Here is a 20,415-nt window from a genome sequence, read left to right as displayed (position 1 = left end):
TCAGATACAAGAAGACACCATGCAGACTTCTAGGTCCTTCCTATAGCTTTCTGCTCTCAGATGCTCAATCCAGGGCCTCTGCCCACAACCCTGGCACTACCTTGCCTCTTCTGTAAATGGGAGGTTGTGCAGTTACTGATCAGTTACAGGGACTGACTCCCTAACTATAGGCCTACCTTCATGCCTGGCCCCTAATCATCACTTCAAGAGCTCAAAGTAATGACTGAGAAATGTGTGCCAGCCTCACAGGCGTGGGGTAACAGCACTGCACATAATGGGTGCTGTCTCTCCTTCGGAGCCATCCTTCATCTCTGTCCAAACTTCACCTCTGCAGTTCATCTCTCCCACGCCAGAGACAGCAGGACATGGGCCTGCTAGCCTCACTCTGCGTTCCCACTCATCAGCTGAAGAATTTTGTTTTTGTTTTTCTTGTTTTGTTTTGTGCCAGGGTTTAGGCACTGCCCTTAGATCTTTTGCTCAAGGCTAGCACTCTACCACTTGAGCCACAACTTTACATCTGTTTTTTTGTTTTGTTTTGATTTTGCTGATTAATGGAGATAATTGTCTCATGGACTTTCCTGTCCAGGCTGGCTTTGAACCACTATCCTCAGATATCAGCTTCCTGAGTAAGTAGAATTAACAGGCATATGTCACCAATGCCCAGCTATCTACAGCTTCTTAAAAGTAAGAGGTCTACCCTACTGGTAGGCTTTGAAATTACATTAGTCAAAATAGGAGGAATTGTTTCTTCTGTTCAAAAATCTGTTGCTAGCCAGGCATTGGTGGCTCATCATGGTTCAAAGCCAGCCAGGCCAAGGAAAATCCGTGAGACTCTTATCTCCAATAAACCATCAGAAAACCAGAAGTGGCACTGTGGCTCAAGTGGTACAGCACTAGCCTTGAGCTGAAGAGCTGAGGGACAGCGCCCAGGCCCAGAGTTCAAGCCCCACAACCAACAACAACAACAACAAAATCTGTTGCTAGGAATAGCCAATGAGTCAGATGCCATAGCCCCAAACCCTTACAGCTCCACAGGGAAGATCCCTAGCAGCTGTGGTGCTTACAAAATAGAAGTGCTTTAGACGTGCTGTGCTCATGTGCTCACGGCTGCTCAGGGGTGGTTTATGCCATCCTGAAGGGATCTGCAAAGCCTTTCCACTTAGAAAACAGGTGACTCAAGGATTGCCCTCCAAGGGGAACACCTGGTCCTGCTTGTCTTGTCTGCCACCTTTCCTGGGAGCCCTATCTGGTATAAGAATTCTGCTACTATTTGGTCTTTGTTTTCTCCGTGGGCTTGTTAAGTTTTTTCCTTCTGAAGTGGAGTACAGCAAGCCTATAAAGTGCCCTGTGGAGTCGGACTGTGGTTCACTGAAACAGAACACATATGGTGTCCTGTCCATCTAAAAATCTTTCACAGAGGATTTCAAACTGCCACAGTTCACTCTGCCCAGCTCTGACTGCTTCCTGCGGAGAGGTCCTTAAGTATGTCCAGCAGCTGGAGATGACCATCTGAGACCACAAGCCTGGGGACAAGTGCCCTGGGACAGGAAGGACAGAGTCATTCAAAACAATCCTGGTACAGACTGTTCTTCAATAAAGGCTGAGGGGCTGGGAAGGTGGCCCTGTGGTAGAGTGCTTGCCTTGCATGCATGAGGCCCTGGGTTCGATTCCTCAGCACCACATAAGCAAAAAGCCGGAAGTGGCGCTGTGGCTCAAGTGGTAGAGCGCTAGCCTTGAGCTGAAGAGCTGAGGGACAGCACCCAGGCCCAGAGTTCAGGCCCCACAACTGGACCCCCAAAAAAAAAACAAAACAAAACAAAAAAACAATAAAGGCTGATTAACTTCTTAAAACAACAACAGACTAATGGCACTGAGGAGTTCCATCTGAGAGGGGGTATGAGGGGGAGTTAGGCCTCCTCAGCTAGAAGGCTTAAAAAAAAGGGCAGATACTGCTGGGCACAAGTGTCTCAAACATATAATCCTAGCTACTCAGTAGGCTAAGCTCTACTGATAGCATTTTTGAAGTTGCTCAGGCCAGATAATCTGTGAGATTCTTATCTCCAATTAACCAGCAAAAAGTTGAAGTAAAGTTGTGGCTCAAGTGGTAGAGTGCTAGCCTCGAGCAAAAAGCTGTGAGTTCAAGTACCAGTAATAGAACATACACACACAAAAAGACAGACATAACACATGGCAGATAACATGTTCATCATGGCACGTCATCCCATAATGCCCTGGGCTCCCACTCAATCAATAAAAAGAGCTGGGGTTGGGAAGGTGGTTCAGTGGTAGAGCGCTTGCCTGCATGTATGAGGCCCTGGGTTCGATTCTTCAGCACCACATAAGCAAAAAGAAAAAAGCCGGAAGTGGTGCTGTGGCTCAAGTGGTAGAGCACTAGCCTTGAGCTGAGGAGCTGAGGGACAGCGCCCAGGCCCAGAGTTCAGGCCCCACGACCGGACCAAAAAAAATAAACATAAATAAAAAAAATAAAAAGAGCTGGAGGTGATATCTACACAAGCCATCAACCAAGCTGCAATTAGGGGAGGAACCTCTGCATTATACTAACTGCAAAGGGAGAGGCCTCCATAGGATTTCTAGTTCTGGGGCACCTCTCTACAGAGAACCTATATTCTATTTTCATTTCCAAATAACTTACTCTTTAAAAAAAATAAATAAAGCAACAGCTTTCAAATTTCAGGGCCTGGGCGCTGTCCCTGAGCTTCTTTTTGCTCAAGGCTAGCACTCTACCACTTGAGCCACAGCGCCCCTTCTGGCTTTTTCTGTGTATGTAGTCCTGTGGAATCGAATCCAAGGCTTCACGTATGCTAGGCAACAGGCAACCATTTGCAAAGCCAGGGGGACACTAACAATATATGGCTCAGCTGGTGAACACTCACATCACCGATAGTGTGTGAGGCTCAGAGTCTTGTGCTCTTGCTTGGCTGTTTCACTCAGGCTAGCACCTTACCACTTGAGCCCTACCTCAGCCTCTCCAGATTAGTGACTTTTAGTCAACTAAAAGCAAGAACCGCCAGGTGCCAGTGGCTCACACCTGTAATCCTAGCTACTCAGGAGGCTGAGATCTGAGGATCACAGTTCAAAGCCAGCCTAGGCAGGAAAGTCTGTGAGACTTTTTTTTTTTTTGGGGGGGGGGTCCGGTCGTGGGGCCTGAACTCTGGGCCTGGGCGCTGTCCCTCAGCTCTTCAGCTCAAGGCTAGCACTCTACCACTTGAGCCACAGCGCCACTTCTGGCTTTTTTCTTTTTGCTTATGTGGTGCTGAGGAATCGAACCCAGGGCCTCAGGCATGCAAGGCAAGCGCTCTACCACTGAGCCACCTTCCCAGCCCCGTCTGTGAGACTCTTATCTCTAATACACCACCAGAAAACTGGAAGTGGCGCTGTGGCTCAAATGGTAGAGCGCTTGCCTTGAGCTGAAGAGCTGAGGAACAGTGCCCAGGCCCAGAGTTCAAGCTCCATCACCACCACCAACAACAAAAGAGCCCAAAGCCTAGAGTTCAAGCCTCAGTACTGGTGCACGCACACACACACGCGCGCGCACGCGCGCGCACACACACACACACACACACAGATGAACAGTCATGCACCATAAAATGACATTTCAATGAGTGATGAACTTCCTAGACTATGGTTGGTTATTGTTAAGTAACACAATACCGTATTGCCTAAGATTTCCAGTATCCTTGACAAATTGGAAGACAGGGTAACAGTGTCCCCACATGACTGTATGACCATCATCTAGTACTTCAGTAACCACTGTTTTCAGACAGCGAGTATGACCATGCTTTGTTAGTCTAGGCTACTTCCTCTTTCTTTCTTTCTTTTTTTTCCAATCCCGGGGCTTGAACTCAGGGCCTGAGCTTCTTTTGCTCAAGGCTAGCACTCTCACACTTGGGCCACAGCGCCATTTCTGTTCTTTTCTGTGCATATGGTACTGCGGAATGGAACCCAGGGCTTCATGCATATTGGGCAAGCCCTCCACCATGAAGCCTCCTTCCCAGCTCCTTGCTGCTTCCTCTTCTATGGCAATGCTCAGGAGCCAGTGTCATTGCTCATTCCACACTGAGTGGCCACTACTTCTCTTTTTTTCTTTCCTTTTTTCGTTTTTAACATTGGGACTTGAACTCTGGGTCTATACACTATCCCTTAGCTTTATTATTTTTGCTCAAGTCTGTCATTTTATCACTTGGACCACACCTTCATTTCTGGCTTTTTACTGGTTAATCAACTGGAGATGAGAAGCTCATGGACTTTTTTTTCAGGCCTGGCTTCTGACCAGCATCCCCGAGCTCAGCCTCCTAAGTAGCTAAGAGGTTACTACTAGGAAAGGCACCCAGCCTTATCTGGTCTCTGTGGGCTCCTACATTTTTTTTTTTTTGGGTCCGGTCGTGGGGCCGGAACTCTGGGCCTGGGCACTGTCCCTCACTTCTTCAGCTCAAGGCTAGCGCTCTACCACTTGAGCACCACTTCCGGCTTTTTTCTTGTTGCTTATGTGGTGCTGAGGAATCAAATCCAGGGCCTTAGGCATGCAAGGCAAGCGCTCTACCACTGAGCCAACTTGCCAGCCCATGGGCTCCTACATTTTTGACCTCTTAGTCTCAACAGTTTATAGGAAGAAAGGAACTCTGTGAGGACTGTGATCTAGCGGTGATTTCAGGTGAGCACTGGCAGAGCCAGAACCACAGCCCCAGCCCCTTTCTTCTGAGGCATACCTTGGTCTGAACCTCTGACTTTGTGGCAAAGCCTGGAAAGTCATAGGACTCCCTTCCCTCTACTAGGCCAGCCAGCGACCTTGGGACTCCAGTCAGAGGAGAGGCTTGGCAAAGCAGGTGTGTGTGTGTGTGTGTGTGCACATGCGTGCATGTGGGCAGATAGAAACCAGACATACTCAAGCAGCAAGAAGTGCCTGAAATCAGAGTTAAGTTGGGAAGCACAAAACATGGGCACCTAGAAGGAGGCCAGAAGTATTGTGGGGTACAGGGCAACTGAGAGGGAAACAAAAGTCCATGCTGTGGGTGACCAGGCCCTTCCGCCAGAGCTGGTCACTTCTGCCTTCGGAGCGAGTTTCGCAATGGCCAAGTGTGTGATCATAGCATGAGCAGAGTCGGGAGCCTGGCGAGGATGGGCTAGGCTGTGGCCTCCCACACTCACTCACTCACACCAGCACCCAGAGACGTCAGGGCCAGGCGCTCACATAGCAGCGATATCTGGGGCTTGCCATCAGGATGGGTGAGTAGCGTCTGGGCATGGAGCCCACAGGGGCAGGGTAAAGGAGGAGACCAGGGCTGGTGATCTGAGGGAATAAGGAAGCCTCTGACCCCGCATGGAGGTCCTGGCCTAGACTATAGTGCTGTCAGCAGACACTGGGTTCTTCTTAGTGGGTAGGAGCCGCAGGTGGAGGTAGAGGTTTGCAAGCCTGGGTCTCCTCCTATGAGGAGAGAACTGGGTTTGGGACTCTGTATCCATGTGGGAAGAAAGCAATTCTGAAGCTTCCTCATCCCATACATCTGGAATGCCTGGTAATGGAGCTAAGCTGGGAACAGAGACCCTTACTTCTCTATTCTGATTGGAGGAGGTGGACAGGATGTGGGTGGCTTAAAGAAACAAGACATTCATCAAACCTTCTGGTGGTCCTCCCAGGTGACCAGAGCCCCCAGAGACTGAGCAGGTCCAGCTATGGTTCAATCTCCAGCCCATCTGGCCCAGTGCCCCAGCACTTGCCAGCCCAGGAAACCTACCTGAGTGAGAAGATCCCCATCCCAGAGGCCAAACAGGTGGGAAAGCTGGGTACCTACCTAGCTAGCAGGGTTGACAGGATCCTCTGGGATCTCCTAGGTTGAGGGAGGGGGGCCTTGTGTGACCAGGACAAGCCTTTCCCTCTCAGAGAAGTAACACAACAGCTCCTTGCTGCTCAGATTCCTAGCACTTAGCTGGAATATTCGGTAGATAGCAGGAAATGAGCAAATGACTTTCCTAACAGATCTCAGCTTTCCTGTGAAGGAAAGGGCTTAAGGTGAATTGGGATTAGCACTTTAAGATTGCTTTAACAGCTGGACCCCCAGTGGTTCATACCTATAATCCTAGTTGCTCAAGAGGCCGAGATCTGAGAATCACAATTCAAAGTCAGCCTGGACAAAAAAAACTCTTTGAGATTCTTTTTGGTTGGTTTTTTTTTTTTTTTTTTTTGGGGGGGGGGTCGGTCATGGGGCCTGAACTCTGGGCCTGGGCGCTGTCCCTCAGCTCTTCAGCTCAAGGCTAGCACTCTACTACTTGAGTCACGGTGCCACTTCTGGCTTTTTCTGCTTATGTGGTACTGAGGAATTGAACCCAGGGCCTCATGCATGCAAGGCAAGTACTGGCAAGGTACCTTCCCAGCCCTCTTTGAGACTCTTACCTCCAACTAAACTCAAGGACAAGACCTAGGCCCAAAGCCTAAGTCCTGGTACCAGCACATACACACACACACACACACACACACACACACACACACACACACACACACACACACACACACACACACACACACACACACACACACACACGGTAGAGAAGGAAGGAACTCTGTCATTTGCATTGCTAGAATCACTGCTCATGATCCAGGTGGAGGACATGATCCGGGCTTGGCCTCCACACAGGAGTCTCCACAGAGGAGGCCTTGTGGTATGAGAAGGGACTGGACAGGGAGAAGTTGGACCCAGAAGTCTTGTCCCCACTAAGCCTGCTCTCCAGGCTCTGTGAACCTGAGTCAGCCCTAGCAGAGGCCGGAGGTCAAGTGTATTGTGCTTGCTGAGTGGGACCATGATAGAGACAGATCCAAAAGCGGATCCATCATGACTCAACACACCCTGCTGTGACTCTGCAATCACATGCTTCCTCTACCCACTGTCCTCCTCCAGGGCGGGGAGGGCTCAGGGCTAGCTATGGAGGGCAGGGCCAGCCAGCCTGGGCTGGGGGGGGGGGAGCTGGTGGAGGCTCAGAAGGAGGCTGGCCATGGCCAGCTGCCACCAGCACAGTACCCAGAGCCCACCCCCTCCCTCTGTTTGCACCCCCCAGGGCACATTTAGCCTGCGGAAGCTGTGGGCCTTCACAGGACCTGGCTTCCTCATGAGCATCGCTTTTCTGGACCCGGGGAACATTGAGTCGGACCTTCAGGCTGGTGCTGTGGCTGGATTCAAAGTGCTGAGTTGGGATCCTGAAGGAAGGGGGAGATCAGGCTAAGAGGGTGGAGACCCCAACTTGTCCTGTGTCCTCAGGGTGGCTATAGGGATGGTTGCAATAGGCCAGAAAAGGGCCCCGTGGTAAGGGCCCAGCCAAAGGTTGGGGCTGATCATCCACTCCACCCTCCCATCCTCTCCCTGTAGAGTGTCCTTGCTTTTGAGGGCCTCTGTTGGATGGGCCTCCCTGGCTGACGGCCTCCTGGGCCTCTTCACAGCTGCTCTGGGTGCTGTTCTGGGCCACTGTGCTGGGCTTGCTCTGCCAGCGACTGGCTGCCCGGCTAGGTGTGGTGACAGGCAAGGACTTGGGTGAGGTCTGCCATCTCTACTATCCTAAGGTGAGCTGTGTATGTTGGGGCGGGGGGTGGGGGGAGGTAGAGAGAGGGTGACAGGAAGCCTGAAATTCTATGAATGAATAAATATATCATATGATCTTACCTGGGCTTCCCAAGTCCAGCTGACAGATGAAAAGACAGACTCAAACTCCTAGTACTAATAGGCTGAGAGGGACAGAGGAGGAAATTGCACCGAGGAGGAGTGAGAGTTCAAGATCGGCCTGGGCTACATAGTGAATTCAAGATTATCCTAGCCTACATAGTGCAACTGTTGCAAAAAACAAAAGCCATGTGCTGGTGGCTCACTCCTGCAACCCCAGCTACTCAAGAGGCTGAGGTTTGAGGATCAAGGTAGGAAGACAGTCCAGGCAGACTGATCTGAGAGACTTTTATCTCCAATTAACTATCAAAAAGCCAGATGTGGAGGTGAGGCTCAAGGGGTAGAACATCATCAGCATGGAGTGACACAGCTCAGCAAGAATGAGAACTTCTGTGTGCTGGGAAGGTGGCTCAGTGGTAGAGCTTGCCTTGCATACCTGAGGCCCTGGGTTCAATTCCTCAGCACCACATAAGCAGAAAAAGCTGGAGGTGGCGCTGTGGCTCAAGTGGTAGAGCACTAGCCTTGAGCTGAAGAGCTGAGGGACAATGCCCAGACCCAGAGTTCAAGCCCCACGACCAGCAAAAACAATGAGCACTTCTGGATTAAAGTCCCAGTATCAGCACTAGCAGGCAAGGAAGGAAGGAAGGCAGGAAGGCAGGCAGGAAGGAAGGAAGGCAGGCAGGAAGGCAGGAAGGCAGGAAGGCAGGAAGGAAGGAAGGAAGGAAGGAAGGAAGGAAGGCAGGAAGGAAGGAAGGAAGGAAGGAAGGAAGGAAGGAAGGAAGGGGACTGGGAAGGTAGCTCAGTGATAAGCAGAAAAAGCCGGAAGTGGCATTGTGATTCAAGGAGTAGAGTGCTAGCCTTGAGCTGAAGAGCTGAGGACATTGCCCAGGCCCAGAGTTCAGGCCCCATGACTGACAAAAATAAAAAAAGAAGGAAGGAAGGAAGGAAAGAAAGAAGGAAGGAGAGAGAAAGAAAGAAACAAACCAGAGGAGACATTATACTTTAGGGAAGTGACTTGCTCAAGGCGCCAATAGGAAGCTGTCAGTGTCAGGGTCCAGTTGGGCTGGGGACTTGGCTGCTGTCACAGCCCAGTTAGGAACACAGAAACCACAGCGCAAGATTTTTTTTTTCAGAGGGATTTAATGTGGGAATTTAGCCATTTGACCTATAGAAGGGCTGCAAGAGCAAGGGCAGAAGATGTTAACAAATTTTAGAAAGCTCCACCCCTGGCTGGGTCAAGAGATCATTTGCTGCTGAGTTTCTAGAAGCATTTCAGCCACTGCTTCAATGAAAGCCACTGCTTCTGGAACTCACATTATTTCCTGTCCTCACTGGTGCCACCAGAGCAAGGGACATAGTTTCTGTCTGCTCTAATCTCTGAATTAGTCCCTTTTCTTTGGATATGATAAAAATACATGGTGCTGGGTAGCTGGTAAAGAAGTTTAAGCTGGGGATGTATCTCAGGGATAGAGCCCTTGCCTAGTATACGTAAGGGTTCAACCCCTAGCATAGGAAGGAAGGAAGGAAGGAGGGAAGGAAGGAAAGAAGGAAGGAAGGAAGGAAGGAAGGAAGACAAAAGGAAGGTAGGGAAGAAAGAAAAGAAGAAAGAAAGAGAAAGGAGCAAAGGGAGGGAGAGAGGGGGAGGGAGGAAGGAAGGAAGGAAGGAAGGAAGGAAGGAAGGAAGGAAGGAAGGAAGGAAGGAAGGAAGGAAGGAAGGAAGGAAAGAAAGAAAGAAGGAAGGAAGGAAGGAAAGAAAGAAAGAAGGAAGGAAGGAAGGAAAGAAAGAAAGAAGGAAGGAAGGAAAGAAGGAAGGAAGGAAGGAAGAGTAAAGTTTAATTAGCTCACAGTTCAGCATTTCCAGAGGTTCAAAAGCATAATTCTGACTTCTGCTCAGCTTCTAACGGTTCCACCCCTTAGCATCTCCACACTGGGACCAGGCTTCCAGCCCGCAAGCAAAGGCTTCTCCCTCAAAGGAGTGCCACACGTAACCCACATCCAGACCACAGCAATCTCCCATTAAGCACTTCTTGCAAAACCTAACTGGAAGCCAGCTGCGAGACCATCCTGCAAATGTAGTTTGGAGGATTCTAGCCCTGAAGTACCATGCCGAGTGTGAAAAGCTGGGTGTCAGGTGAAGCAATGGTCAAATCACTGGCCCAGTTTTAAGGAAGCAACGTCTCCTCCCCAGGTGCCCCGCACTCTGGTCTGGCTGACCATTGAGCTGGCGATTGTGGGCTCAGACATGCAGGAGGTCATTGGTACAGCGATTGCATTCAATCTGCTCTCGGATGGACGGTATCACCCCAGGGGCCACCCACTTATCAGTCTGGGGCTAAGGATTGTTCCTACCTCTTGCTCTAGGCCTCCTACCTTCTTGAGTCCATTTTATCCAGCTGTTCCTTCTGAGATCAAGCTGTTGCTCTCTTTCCCAGAATGTAAGGTGACTTGGTAAAGTCACATGGATGGGAGCCACACAGCTGGCAGGATTGAAACCCAAGGCTCTCTGGTCCCCAAGGTGGCTTTGCTCTTTCTGGAATGTTCCTGCCATTTTCAGCACACCTCCTCTCCCTTGGGGCCCCTGCTCCCACCACCCTCGGGGGTCGGGCATTCCGGGCTGGGGAGCAGATGGGGCTGGCTGACTCAGGCCCCTGTGGTTTCAGAATCCCGCTCTGGGGTGGCGTCCTGTTCACAATCGGGGACACGTTCTTCTTCCTGTTTCTGGATAGCTACGGTAAGGGGAGGCCAGCTTCACAGGAGTGGGACGAGGAAGCCCCAGGGAGCTACCCCCTCCACTGGGGAAGGGGGGGCACCTTGGCTCCCTCCCTCTCTGGCCCTGTGGCGGGAGCAAGTACTGGGCTTCTGGGAAAAGCATCGCACAGCCTTTTGGGGCTGTGGTGAAGCTTCAGGAAGGTAATATATGTTAAGCTCTTGGATAGCTGCCTGGAACAGAGAGCTCCAAATATTAGCCATTAGCAATTGTTTACCTTGCAGGTTTTTGATTTGTCTTGTGCCTTCTGCTCTTTGGCCCTGCCTTTAGGGTTGCGGAAGCTGGAAGCTTTCTTTGGATTTCTCATTACCATTATGGCCGTGACCTTCGGCTATGAGGTTGGTGTCGGCATCGCACTCTCCCCTGGCATCCCTCCCCTCCCTTCCCTTCTGGGCGGCCTGAGGCCCGGGGACAGTGGCCCACGGCCCAGTCCCTAAGCAGCTGGGATGGGGCATGGGATGAGTGGCGTCCGCTACTTTGTCTTGAGTGGGCTGATGAGGTTCCTCCCCACAGTACGTGGTGGCCCGCCCTGATCAGGGAGCACTCCTCCGGGGTCTGTTCCTGCCCGCCTGCCGGGGCTGCGGTCAGCCCGAGCTTCTGCAAGCCGTAGGCATCGTTGGGGCCATCATTATGCCCCACAACATCTACCTGCACTCAGCCTTGGTGAAGGTGAGCCCAGGAGAGAGGGGTGGAGATGCTCTCTCCTTCACAGCTCGGCTAGCATGTCTCCAAGATGGAGGCCCACCTCTTGGCTCCTTTTAAAATTTAGGTGAGAGGGGCTGGGAAGGTGGCTCAGTGGTAGAGCGCTTGCCTTGCATGCATGAGGCCCTGGGTTCGATTCCTCAGCACCATGTAAGCAAAAAGAAAAAAGCCGGAAGTGGTGCTGTGGCTCAAGTGGTAGAGTGCTAGCCTTGAGCTGAAGAGCTGAGGGACATCGCCCAGGCCCAGAGTTCAGGCCCCACGACCAGACCCCCCCCAAAAATAAAATAAATAAATAAACAATAAAATTTAGGTGAGAAATGAATCCCTAGCTATTCAAACTAGAATGATGCTGGAAGCTGGGGATTAATATATTGAAAATAGTTATATATTGAAAATAGTTAAGTCCCCTCCCCTCTGAGAACTTGCATTCTAGTGGGGGAGGGGGAGCGTGGATTATAAAAGGTACCGTCCAGGAGATAAAACAGATGTGTGAAAGACCGGGACTGGACAAGGCAAAGCTATTGGAAGCAGAAGGAATGGTGAGTGCAAAGACCCTGAGGCAGAAACAAACCAGGCGTGTTTCAGGATACAGCACAGCCAAGGAGAGGGAGCTTTTAGGGGCTGAGTTAAAGGGATCCCAAAGGCCAGTCTTTCTCATCACACGGTTGATCACTGTGGACCAGGACTCTGACAAGGGCAAAGATGTAGAAAAGAATTGGCTTGCTGGGCACCAGTGGCTCACGCCTGTAATCCTACCTACTCAGGAGGCTGAGATCTGAGGATCACGGTTTGTAGACAGCCATGGCAGAAAAGTCCCCATGAGACTTTTATCTCCAATTAACTACTCAAAGACCTGAAGAGGAGCTATGGCTGAAAGTGGTAGAGCACTAGCCTTGAGCAAAAGAGCTCAAGGACAGAGCCTAGGCCTTGAGTTCAAACCCCACAATTAACACACACACACACACACACACACACACACACACACACACACACACACACACGCACGCACAAATTTAGCTTACCAGGGCCTGCCCCATGCTGCCCCATGAGAAACTTTAGAAGGAACAGGGCTTGGCACCAGTGGCTCACGTCTGTAATCCTGGCTACTCAGGAGGCTGAAATTTGTAACTGTGCTTTGAAGCCAGGATAGTCAGACAAATCTGTGAGACTCGAATCTTCAGTTAGCCAGGAAAATTCCAGAAGGGGAAGTGCGTATCAAGTGGTAGAGTATCAGCCTTGAGAGGAAAAGCCAAGAGGAGATGAGGTCCTGAGTTCAAGCCTAGGACTGGACTGACTGGCACACAGGCACAGATGGACACACACACACACACACACACACACACACACACTGGGGATTGGAGGGAACAAGGATAGAAGTGTGAACGTAGGGACACTTTGGATGCTTCTGAAGGACACTTCTGTCACTCTCTGACCTTCATAGACTCGGGATATAGACCGAGCCCGTCGGGGGGACATCCGGGAAGCCAACATGTACTTCCTGATTGAAGCCACCATCGCCCTGTCTGTGTCCTTCATCATCAACCTCTTCGTCATGGCTGTCTTTGGGCAGGCCTTCTACCAGCAAACCAACCAGGATGTGGTGAGGCACACTTCCAGCCCTATCCACCTGTTGCTCCCGCCCTCCCCCCCACCCCCAGCCCCAGGTGGCTGAAAGGCTGGAGAGTCATGAAGTGTGAAGAAGAGGAAGTGTGAGGAAGAGGAGGTTATGGGGCATCAGAAGTCTCTGTTGGCAACACCAGCTCTTATCATCTGAGACAGGCTGGCAACCGAGTTGCCAGATGAATTCTTCTCCACTTTAAATGCTGGCCACAAATTATATTAAAGAACAAAACAAAACTGCCAGGTGGCAGTGGCTCATGCCTGTAATCCCAGATACTGAGCTCTGAGGATCACAGCTGGAAGCCAGATGGGCAGAAAAAGTCTGTGGGATTCTTATCTCCCATTAATCACCAAAAAGATGGAAGTGCTGTGGTCCAAGTGCTAGAGCGCCAGCCTTAAGCGAAAAAGCCAAATGAGAGTGTAAGGTCCTGAGTTCAAGCACCAGAACTGGCACGCAGAAAAAAAGAAAAAAAAAAAAAACCAAATAAAAAACCCCTACTGGGCAAAGTGTGCCTGCCCAGATCCTCCAGGTTTGACACGTCTAGCTGAGTGTGCCTCCCCTCTCCCTCCCACCGGCCCCCGGGACTGCAGTCCAACGTCTGTGCCAACAGCAGCCTCCACGACTATGCCAAGATCTTCCCCAGGGACAACAACACAGTGTCGGTGGACATTTACCGCGGAGTAAGCCCTGAGTGTGGGGGCGTGGCCACGCCACGGTCCGCCTACTTCGGGGCGGGGTCGGTGGCAGGAGGGTGGGGCCGGTGGCAGGAGGGCGGGGCCTCGTCCTGACCACACCCTCGTCCCTCCAGGGTGTGATCCTGGGCTGCCTCTTTGGCCCTGCAGCGCTCTACATCTGGGCTGTGGGTCTCCTGGCCGCAGGGCACAGCTCCACCATGACGGGCACATACGCGGGACAGTTCGTGATGGAGGTGGGCAGGGCACAGTCAACAGGCAAACTCCTGGGGGGGGGTGTCCAGATACCGGCCTTGCCCATCCCAAAGGCAACCCAGAGGGTGCGCCCATTAGCCCCACTTTACAGACGAGAAAATGGAGGCAGCATTCCAGGAGCGGCAGATAGTATGACAAGCAGAGAGCCCTTTCCCCCAAGCTGGCTAAGTTTGCGCCATGGCTGGGGAGGAGTGTTGTGGGAGGAATTCCCTCTCCAACTAGGGTCAGAGCTGCCCTCCACCTCAGAACAGAAAAACTCTGGGCTGAGATGACACAGATCCTCCCTCCTGTGGAGTCCCTGATCCTGTCCCTGTCCCGGCTCAGGGCTTCCTGAGGATGCGCTGGTCCCGCTTTGCCCGGGTCCTCCTAACCCGCTCCTGTGCCATCCTGCCCACCGTGCTTGTGGCTGTCTTCCGAGACCTGAGTGACCTGTCAGGCCTAAACGACCTGCTCAACGTGCTTCAGAGCCTGCTGGTGAGACCGGGGTCCAAGGAGGAACATGGCAGCCTTCCCCAAATGGAGCTTGGGAGAGGGGGACATCCAGGCCAGCCTCCATCCTAAACGCACTGTCCTAAAGGCGCACAGGCAGGATCTGCAGACACCTGGGGAGTACGAATCACCACCACCTTCTTCGTGTGTGTGTGTGTGTGTGTGTGTGTGTGTGTATACAAGTGTGCACATGTGCTTGAACTCAAAGCACATCATTTTCACTCAAGGCTAGTGCTCTACCATTTGAGCCACACCTCTACTTGTAGATTTTTTTTTTTTTTTGCTGGTTAATTCTAAATAATGTCTCTTGGTTTTGACTAGGATCCTCTCATCTCAGTCTCCTGAGTAGCTATGATTACAGGTTTGAGCCACTCACACCCTGTTACCATCTTTTTTTTTTTTTTTTTTTTGTCAGTTGTGGGCCTCAAACTCTGGGCCTGGGTGCTGTCTGTCCCTGAGCTCTTCAGCTCAAGGCTAGTGCTCTACCACTTTGAGCTATAGCACCACTTCCACTTTTCTGGTATTTAACTGAAGATAAGTCTCACGGACTTTCCTGCCTGGGCTGGCTTTGAACCTCGATCCTCAGATCTCCTGCATAGCTAGGATTACAGTCCTGAGCTACTAGCACCCTGCTACCATCCTCATTTTTCAGAGCCTCTACGTTTTGTCTTCTGCTCAGAAAGCATATACAAGAGAAGATAGGCTCAAAGTGCTTAAGGCACTTGGTACAGCCATCCATGAAAAGGAGGATCCCTCCCTTCCCCACCTCCCTCTTCTTTCTTCTCCCCAGCTTCCCTTTGCCGTGCTGCCCATCCTGACCTTCACCAGCATGCCTGCCATCATGCAGGAGTTTGCCAACGGCCAGTGAGTATCCTCACCACCAGCCTGAGGGAGGAACTGATCTACGGGAAGCAACAAAGCCTCAGAGAGGTCAAGAGCTTACACACGGGGTCACACAGCTTTTGAATTTGGAGCTGAGGCCTGTTTCTAGAGCCTGTTTCAAGAGCCTGAGCTCCCCCTGTAAGGGCAGTTTCTAGGCTCTCTGGTCCCTGGAATCCCAGGCTAGGACCTGCAGGGAGCAGCCGCCATGGAGATGGCTAGGGAATGTTGCCTAGCCCTTCCCTGGAGCATGTGTGCTGTACTTGAAAGGAGCCTGGATTTCTCAGAGAAGACTACGGAGCCAGGCCACACCGCACAGAGATGAGGGTTTTGTGTGTCCCTGTTCTTGGCTAGGGGCACTGGTGTTAGAGGGGGGTGACTGGAGTATTCAGCCAGTCAGTCCTGAGTCTCTCTCCTGTCCCCTAGGCTGAGCAAGGCTGTCACTTCCGGTATCATGGCCCTAATCTGTGCCGTCAACCTCTACTTTGTGGTCACCTACGTGTCCAACCTCCCACACCCTGCCTACTTCGGCCTTGTAGCTGTGCTGGCTGTAGCCTACCTGAGCCTTATTACCTACCTGGTACTCTGTGTGTGGGGGGGAGGGAAAGGGAAGGGAAGCTGGGGAGGGGGACCGGGCAGGGAGTGGAGAAAGCAAAAGGAGAATCTGGGCTTCCTCACAGCTCTCCACTCCTCCACTCATGGTTGCTCCTTCTCCAGGCCTGGACCTGTTGCATCGCCCACGGAGTTGCCTTTCTGAGCCACAGCTCACACCAGCACTTCCTATATGGGCTCCCTGAAGGGGAGTAAAAGGATGGGAAGAGCTCTGAGTGAGCCCCTCGGCAGGGAAGTAGAATGAGGGGGACACTGGCCTGCTAGACATGGAGGCAGCAAGATGGAGCAAGACCCTTGGAGGCTCACCAACCTCGCCTTACCTTTTCTACTTCAAACAAGTGCTTACCCTCTAGGTCTCAGTGTTCTCATCTGTAAAATGGGAACTACACGGACTTGCCATGGATGTAAAATGTTTTAATATAATACTCCACACTTGGCACTTAAACATCAGTCACAAATATTTATTTGGTCAGTGTCAGTAATCCTAGCACTCAGGATACTGAGGCAGGATGGCAAAGCAAAGATCAGCCTTTGGGAATGTGGTTTAGTGGTAGAGTGCTTGCCTAGCATGCATGAAGCCGTAGGTTCCACATAAACAGAAAAAGCCAGAAGTGGTGCTGTGGCTCAAGTGGTAGAGTGCTGGCCTTGAGCAAAAGAAGCTCAGGGCAGTGCCCAGGCCCCAGATCTGGCCAAAGGGGGGGGGCAGGCAATCAGTACCTAGAAAGTGAACTGACAGACCCTGGGGACACAGGACCCGACTGGAACTTTAAATGATCATTGCTTAGGAAATGTTAGCTGCCTGAAGGGCTGGGAAGGAAACCCCAAAAAGCGCAAAATCTAAAGTTGCTCCTACTCTCAGCAGTTTCTCCAGTGTGCCTGCAAACCCATTTTCTTTTTTTTCTTGGTCGGTCGTGGGGCTTGGACTCTGGGCCTGGGCGCTGTCCCTGTGCTCTTCAGCTCAAGGCTAGCACTCTATCACTTGAGCCACAGCACTACTTCTGGTTTTCCGGTGGTTTATTGAAGAGTCTCAAGACTTCCTGCCCAGGCTGGCTTTGAACTGCGATCCTCAGATCTGCGCCTCCTGAGTGGCTAGGATGACAGACATGAGCTACCAGAGCCCGCTGCAACCCCATTTTCTAGGCAGGAAAACAAAGGTTCTCTCTCCCTCCCGTACCAGGTCATAAGGAACCCAAGCGTCCGTGCCTTCGAGGCCTAGTTCTTTAGCCAACAGAGGGGATGGGGTCGGACTGCCACACTGCACATTCAAGGCTCGCTTGGCTCTACTCCCAGCTCCCTCTAGGGGCAGGGACTGTCCCCAACTCCGGCCCTCCTGCCTGGGCCTCACCACTTCGGACCAAGCTGGGGAGAAGGTGCTGCCGCCTCTCTCGTAGGGGCCGCAGACTCCACCTCCACTGGGGGAGGAGGAGGGGCTAGCTGCGTGGGCGGGGAACCCCCTTCACTCCTGGGAGCGGCCGGGCACACCTTCGCCCTAAGCACAACCCGTACTTTACAGACGCTCCCTGAGCAGTTTCTAGGCTCCCCTAAGTCCCTCCTCCTCCTGACTCTTCAGGTCCCTGGAACCCGGGCTGGGACCTGTGGGGAGCAGCGGCGGCGGGGTACCGTCCAGTCCTTCCCCAGAGTTAAAGCTGGTGTGGGTGCGGCCCTTGAAAGCAGCCTCGATTTTTCGGGGACCCTGCTGGGCTCCGTGCTCTGACTGGGCGCTTGTTTATGAGAAGAATTTCCTCTTTCTTAAAAGGGCAACAGGAAGGTGGGGCCCACAAGGGGGGGGAGAAAGGCTGGGACGGTCTGGCGCTACTGGAGCCAGTGTAAGAGAGAGTGACCGGGCAAGAGGGCTGCCCACCACGGTTTTCGGGTCTTATCCCTGGAGAAAGAAGATGGGGCCCCAAGACAGCTGAAGAAGGGGAGTGGAGGGAGGGGAGTGAAGAAAGGCATTTCTCTCCCAGATCCCTTCTTCAGTTTCCCAAAATGCCCCCATCTGCACTTGATGTGCACTTCTCTATCTCTGATCATTCTCTTTGAGTTACTTGGGTGCCAAGTCCTGTGCTAGAGGTGGAGGGAGGCCAAGTGCTGAACTAGACAGGCTGTCAGCTGTCAAGGTGCTCCTGCTGTCTTGAGAGCTAAGAAAACAGGCACCAGTCACTGCCTGGCTGGCTGTGTGTGTGTGTGTGTGTGGTATGTGGGGTGCTGTTCTGGGACTCGAACTCAGGGCCTGGGCACTGTCCCGGAACTCCCCACCCCCCACTTCAATGCTAGTGCTCTTTCCATTTGAGCCACAGCTCAAATGTTGGGGGGGGGGGTGTTGGGAAAATAGAGGAGATGGGAAAAGGAATAGGCTGGACTGGATCCTCAACAGCCAAGGACTATTTATTGAGGAACAGCCAGGGTCACAGGCCTTCCTGCAGGTTTGGAGGTTGTGCAAGGGACTGAATTTGGGGGGTGGGCTTATATAAGGTTTAACAAGGAAGCAGAGAATAAAACTCCTTGGGAACAAGAGCGCTGTCCTTGGCCCAGCCCACAGAGGAATGCTGGGTGTGGGGGCTGTTACTTCTGGGGGGTCAAGCTCAGAATGACCTGCCTGTGGACAAGCACCTGAGCACATACCTGGGACTTTGCTTGACCCTGGGGAATAAGGCAGGACTCAATTCTTCAGGGGAGCAGGGCTTTAAACCATGATCTTCAGATCTCAGCCTCCTGGGTCCCTAAGATCACAAGGTATCCAGCGCTGGGCTCCACAGGGTTTTGAAAGCTAAACAGGAAGGGGGCAGCATGGGGAGAGAGTGGGACAGGGGTTTCTGGTGAGTGGCAAATGCGGGGCAGTCCTCTGGGGAGTTTTCAGATATGGTGGGGCAGAGGGACCAGGGTGGATGGGCTGCGCAAAGGAACAGTTAAGCCGGGGATTTAGGACTTGGGCTCCGGAAGATAAGGAGGGCCAGAAAAGGAGGTTTGCTCTGGGCCTAGGGCAAGGGTTAGTGATGAGGTCAGGCCAAGGTCAGTCACTTCCCATCGGAAAGGCCAGGGTTTGGGTCTGGTCCCGGGGCTTCCAGTGGAACTCGAGGGTGGGGAGCCGCGGTGGCTCTCCTCCAGCCTCTCCTCCACCTGGATCCCAGGGTGAGCAGGGGGTCTGGCCACCCCCCAGGAGCCTGCTAGGGCCCCCCTGCGCTGCCTTTCTGCACTTTCCCGGGCCTGCGAGGCAGGTGCTGGCTGGAGACCCTGGTCCACCAGCTCCTGCTACCTCCCCACCGTTCCTTTCCCCTCGTAGCCTCACCTCTCCTCTTCCTGGGGAAGCAAACCCACTAGACAACGACCTCGGAAGGGATTCAGTGGGTAAAGCTACCCTCTGCTGTTGGGGTGGGCCCAGCCTCCTACCCAGTGACACTCCTACCCAAAGGGCTCTCAGCAGATGCCTGAGCCTGGGCTGTCTCCACGGGGAACAGACCCATCTCGGCGAGGGCTTTCAGGGGTGACAATGCGGGGGGGGGGGTGCTGGCAGTACCCCTAACACCCCTGGCTTAGGGTGGCTAGTTTGTGAATGGCGCCAGGGATGCAGCAGCCCTCGCCCGGTCCAGGGCTGTCCCCGGGAAAGCAAGCTGGGATCCCGACCTTTCACCTAGAGAGGAAAGCGGCGGCCCTGCCCAGCCCCGGGGTCACACTTCCTTTCGGGGCGTTGCGGGCCGAGCATCCGGATACGGGGCTGAGGCGCCACCCGCCGGCCGCGCGGGGCACGGCGCTCCGCCGAGGGGGGCGCCCCGGCCTCGGCGCCGCTCGTCCGGGACCTCAGTTTTCTTATCTGCGAAATGGGACGCGAATGGGGTCGTTCTACCGGGCACACGAGAGAGGGGGACGCCGACGGGGTCTGAGGACATGCTGGCGGTGAAGACGGTTCAATGCAATGATGGGAGTCTGCGTGCGCCGCCGGACTGAGTGCACCCGGGGCCCGGCCTCGGGGACACGAGCGCGCCCCGGCGTGGAGGCTGGCGCGCGCGCCCCACCCCGCCCGCGCGGACCTCCCGGGCGCGGGCGCCTCGCGGCTCCCCCTCGGCGGGGCCCGGAGGACGTGCGCCGCGCGCTCGCACCCGGAGGCCGGACGGGACGGGACGCACCCGCCGCGCCGCGCCGCCCCGCCCCGCGCGCGGAGCCTCGGCGGAGGGGGAGGTGCCCGGCGGGCCTGTCGGGGCTTGGCGTTATTAGTATTTTAAAAACTGTGGACGCACAGGGCTGACGACGGGTGCAGGGGACTTCACGAACCAGCGTTTTTGTTTTGGTTTGTTTGTTTTGGAGATGTAGCCGGGCACCTGTGAGACCTGCGGGTCGAGGTTCGAAACCAGCCCGGGCAGGAAAAATCTGTGGAGACTCTCCAAATAACCATCCAAAAACCACAAGTGGAGCTGTGGCTCAAGTGGTAGAGCGCCAGGCCTTGAGCGCCAAGAGTGAAGGGGCACCGGCCCAGCCCCGAGTTCAGAGCCCCAGACTCGGGCGCTTCCCGTGGGAGGAACTCGTGCGCAAATGCGGAGCCCCGGCCCGCGCAAGCGGCTGCAGGCTGCGCTGAGCGCTCGGGACCGGGGCCGCCGCAGGGCCGGACGCCGTCCGGCGATCCCGACGCGGCCGGGGTCTCGGGGGCAGGAGGAGCTCGCAGGGGTGGGGCGTCCTCCAGCGCCGCCCGGGGGGGGCGCGACAGGTGAGGCCGTCTGGAAAGGTAGGCGACGCCGAGCGTGC

General features: G+C 53.5%; 1 protein-coding gene across 1 annotated transcript; it reads left to right on the top strand.

The window, feature by feature from the left end:
- Nucleotides 1-5,119: 5,119 nt before the first annotated feature.
- Slc11a1 (solute carrier family 11 member 1) lies at nt 5,120-16,159 on the top strand. The gene is made up of 15 exons (XM_070017284.1): nt 5,120-5,244; nt 5,656-5,789; nt 7,069-7,191; nt 7,448-7,567; nt 9,853-9,959; nt 10,325-10,395; nt 10,702-10,769; nt 10,945-11,100; nt 12,575-12,733; nt 13,345-13,434; nt 13,563-13,682; nt 14,026-14,175; nt 14,981-15,054; nt 15,496-15,649; nt 15,787-16,159. Exons 1-15 carry the CDS (start codon nt 5,241-5,243, stop codon nt 15,874-15,876), a joined length of 1,620 nt encoding a protein of 539 aa, XP_069873385.1. The 5' UTR covers nt 5,120-5,240; the 3' UTR covers nt 15,877-16,159.
- Nucleotides 16,160-20,415: the final 4,256 nt, after the last annotated feature.

Source organism: Dipodomys merriami, unplaced genomic scaffold (genome assembly GCF_024711535.1).
Source record: "Dipodomys merriami isolate MVZ:Mamm:240054 unplaced genomic scaffold, mDipMer1.0.p SCAF_1, whole genome shotgun sequence".
Classification (NCBI taxonomy): domain Eukaryota; kingdom Metazoa; phylum Chordata; class Mammalia; order Rodentia; family Heteromyidae; genus Dipodomys; species Dipodomys merriami.
This window is presented reverse-complemented; position numbering and strand designations above follow the sequence as displayed.